We start from the raw sequence: 3152 nt of genomic DNA, 5'->3' as shown, positions 1-3152 counted from the left end.
CTATTCTGCTAATATTAGCAGAATAACTATTCTGCACACCACTTCGGCACTGCACGCTCAACAGAAGCGCACTGCATCATTTTGACGACGAGCACTGCAATAGAGACTAGTGAACTTTGTGTCGAAAAAATTGCACGCGGTGTTTTTTCGGTACTGTTTTCGCTCTAATTTTTTAACCGTTTATGGGAATGAGGCGTGTAATATACCATTGAAAAGTTATGGATTAGGCGCAACTTCGACATGTTGAACACTTTTCGAGATTCCACACGGTTTAAGAGCAGTTTTGAAAATAGTGCGGCGGATGACGAGTGGCAGCGAGCGTTTTTTCGTTTTTTTTAAACCGCTTGTCGGAATGAAGCAAATGATACGCCGTTGGATAGATATCGTCGAGGTGCATCTTTTTCATATATAAATCTTTCTCTAATTCATAATGGTTTAAGAGCAGTTTCAAATTTACTAAATCGCGGAATTATGTTTTTCAAATTTTTCAAATTTTCGGTACTATTTTTGCTCTAGTTTTTGAACCGTTTGTTGAAACGAGGCGTGTAATACGTCGTTGGAAAGCTATGGACAAGGCGCAAATATCATATGTAGGAATGGTTTCGAGATTGCTTACGGTTTTAAGTTAATTTTGAAAATCGTGCGGGGGAGGATGAGTGGCAGCGGCCGTTTTTTTTATTTTTACAAACCGGTTGTCGAAATGATTCAAATGATATGCCGTTGGAAAGATATCAATGAGACACAACTTTTTCATGTAGAACACACTCTCTAATTCCTTACAGTTTAAGAGCAGTTTTAAAATTAGCAAAAAGCGGACACTGTTTTTTCGCGACACCCAAATCGAACGAGTGAACTTCATCCGACAGAAAAACGCACTGCTTCAGACATGAAGCCGCACCCCATCAGATGGGCAAGCGAATTGCTTGATTTCTTTTATTTACACGTAAATTTTCTCATGCGAGGAAGTGGACGGGACTTCACATCGGGGCGTAAGTGAACCCCAAAAGTATGGAGAAGTAAACTGCGTTACTTTATTTGTCGTTTCAGTAACATTTTTCTTTGCACTTACAAGATGAACAACATCAGACACCCGATCGCACTGCTTCAGTTAGAAAACCGCACTGCATCAAATGGCCACTTACAAGATGAACAACATCAGACACGAGACCGCACTGCTTCAGTTAGAAAACCGCACTGCATCAAATGGCCACTTACAAGATGAACAATATCAGACACCCGACCGCACTGCCTCAGTTAGAGAATCGCACTGCATCAAATGGTCAAGTGAAAGGTATTACTTTTTTTTGTTGTTTCTCTACCATTTTTTCATTTAACATATCTTTTTGCACTGCATCAAATGGTCAAGTGGACGGCATTACTTTTTTTGTCGTTTCTCTACCATTTTTCATTTAACACATCTTTGCACTTCATTTCTTTTCTTTTCTTTTTTCTGTTTGGAGTTTTGGATCTCCACATTGGCGAGCTGTACACGTGCGAAGAAGCAAACAACATGGTCGAGGAAAATGAGCCGCAACACAATTCGAAATGAACTTCTTTGGTAAACAATTCTCAAACGAGTTCATATAACTTTTATACATAAAATCATCAAACACGAAAAACACCATTTTTGCACTGCATGTCCACATGGTTGAAACTGCATGCTCATGTCTGAACATCACCATGTTTCGCTGCAATCAATTGGGTTCCTATAATCTTTATACATAAAAAGTCCACAAACACAAAAGCAGCATCGCACTGCATGTGCAGATACTCCAAACTGCAATTTCTGAACACTTTCAAATAAAGTCCCTATAATTTTTATACATGAACTCCTCAAAAATAAAATGCACCATTTTGCACTGGATGTTCACATGCTCCAAACTACACGGTACATGCTCAAAAACAAAAACCTTCTTTGTAGATACAAACACATTAACTAAACTACACGGGGCGGCCAACTACTAAAATGCACACGCAGTGGCATCAGCCGCAAAACACGGGACAAGCTGACGAGCCGCTGTCGAAACTACATGCCAACGGAGTTCAAGAACCTTCTGCGCACAGTCGAGTAAAATGCATGATGCGCGTATCCATACCAGAGCGACGCACGGCCAAAACCAAACTACACGCCCGTCGTCCTCTCACGTGCCTGCGTACGGCACCGGCGACCCAACCGAGCTGCAATGAGAAGCAACCTGCACTACTCAACATCAGGTGGGGAACAACAGTGAGCTGCAATGAGAAACAACAGTGAGTCCCTGCAATGAGAAGCAACAGTGAGCTCCTGCAACAAAAAAATATTAGGAGAGGTGGGAGAAGGGAAAAGGGGGAACAGGGGCAGTGCTCACCAGAGGATCCCTCCGACGGACGAGGGTGGAGCTCATTGGAAGACCAAGCCAGTCCAGTACTAGGATTCCACACAGTACTGTGGTGTCCCGTGGGATGTACTTCTCGACCCCGTGGGCTGAGCTGCACGTGACGCCCGCAGTGGCCGACACTGATAGCCGCGCCTGAACGCAGACAAGGACCAGAACAAGGGGAGGAGCAGGACTCCGGCCGTCCGGCGGTGGCGCTGCCGTTGCCCTCCTTTTTTGTGCCTCCAAGCGGCCACGGTTGTGCTTCGGAGTTGTCATTGAGGAGCCCTGGAGCTCGGGATCAAGAACGGCGAGCCTCATGGGAAGAGAACTACATGGCGTGGAGGGGCGCACCACAGCCGGATCTAGCACGCACGGGATCCACTTGCCATGGATCCAGTGGCCCCGGCGGCCGAATCCGGAACAAGACAGGCCATGGCACGACGGAGATCGCTGGAATCCGGCCAGATGAGAGGGGAGGCTCATCGGTGATGGAGATGAAGTTCACAGCCGCCCAAGGTTAGATGGGGGGCTGGTTGCTGCACCCAGGGCCGTCGCGACTGATTCCAGTGGTTTCAAGGCGCGTCGGGGGCCGGCGGCGGCGGAAATCCGGTGGTTGAATGCCGCGTCATGGGCCGGTGGTGACCGGATCCGGCGGTTGAGGCCGCACCGGGGGGGCCGAGGTGGCCGGATCCGGTGGTTGAGGCCGCGCCGGGGCCCGGTGGCGGCGGATCTTGCCATTGCCGTGGGTGGCACTGGAGAAAGAGGGGGATGGTGGCGGCTGACGTAGAAGGTGGG

General features: G+C 47.6%; 1 protein-coding gene across 1 annotated transcript; it reads right to left on the bottom strand.

Annotated features, from left to right (window-relative positions):
- Positions 1–1813: 1813 nt before the first annotated feature.
- Positions 1814–3023, bottom strand: LOC119305313. Its single transcript, XM_037581874.1, has 2 exons — positions 2349–3023; positions 1814–2258 (listed from the first exon to the last, which is right to left on the bottom strand). The coding sequence occupies exons 1-2, from the start codon at positions 2838–2840 to the stop codon at positions 2211–2213; spliced, it is 540 nt and encodes a 179-aa protein (XP_037437771.1). The 5' UTR covers positions 2841–3023; the 3' UTR covers positions 1814–2210.
- Positions 3024–3152: the final 129 nt, after the last annotated feature.

Source organism: Triticum dicoccoides, chromosome 5B (assembly GCF_002162155.2).
Source record: "Triticum dicoccoides isolate Atlit2015 ecotype Zavitan chromosome 5B, WEW_v2.0, whole genome shotgun sequence".
Lineage (NCBI taxonomy): Eukaryota > Viridiplantae > Streptophyta > Magnoliopsida > Poales > Poaceae > Triticum > Triticum dicoccoides.
Note: the sequence above shows the minus strand (reverse complement) of the source record. Positions and strands in the feature narration are given on the sequence as shown.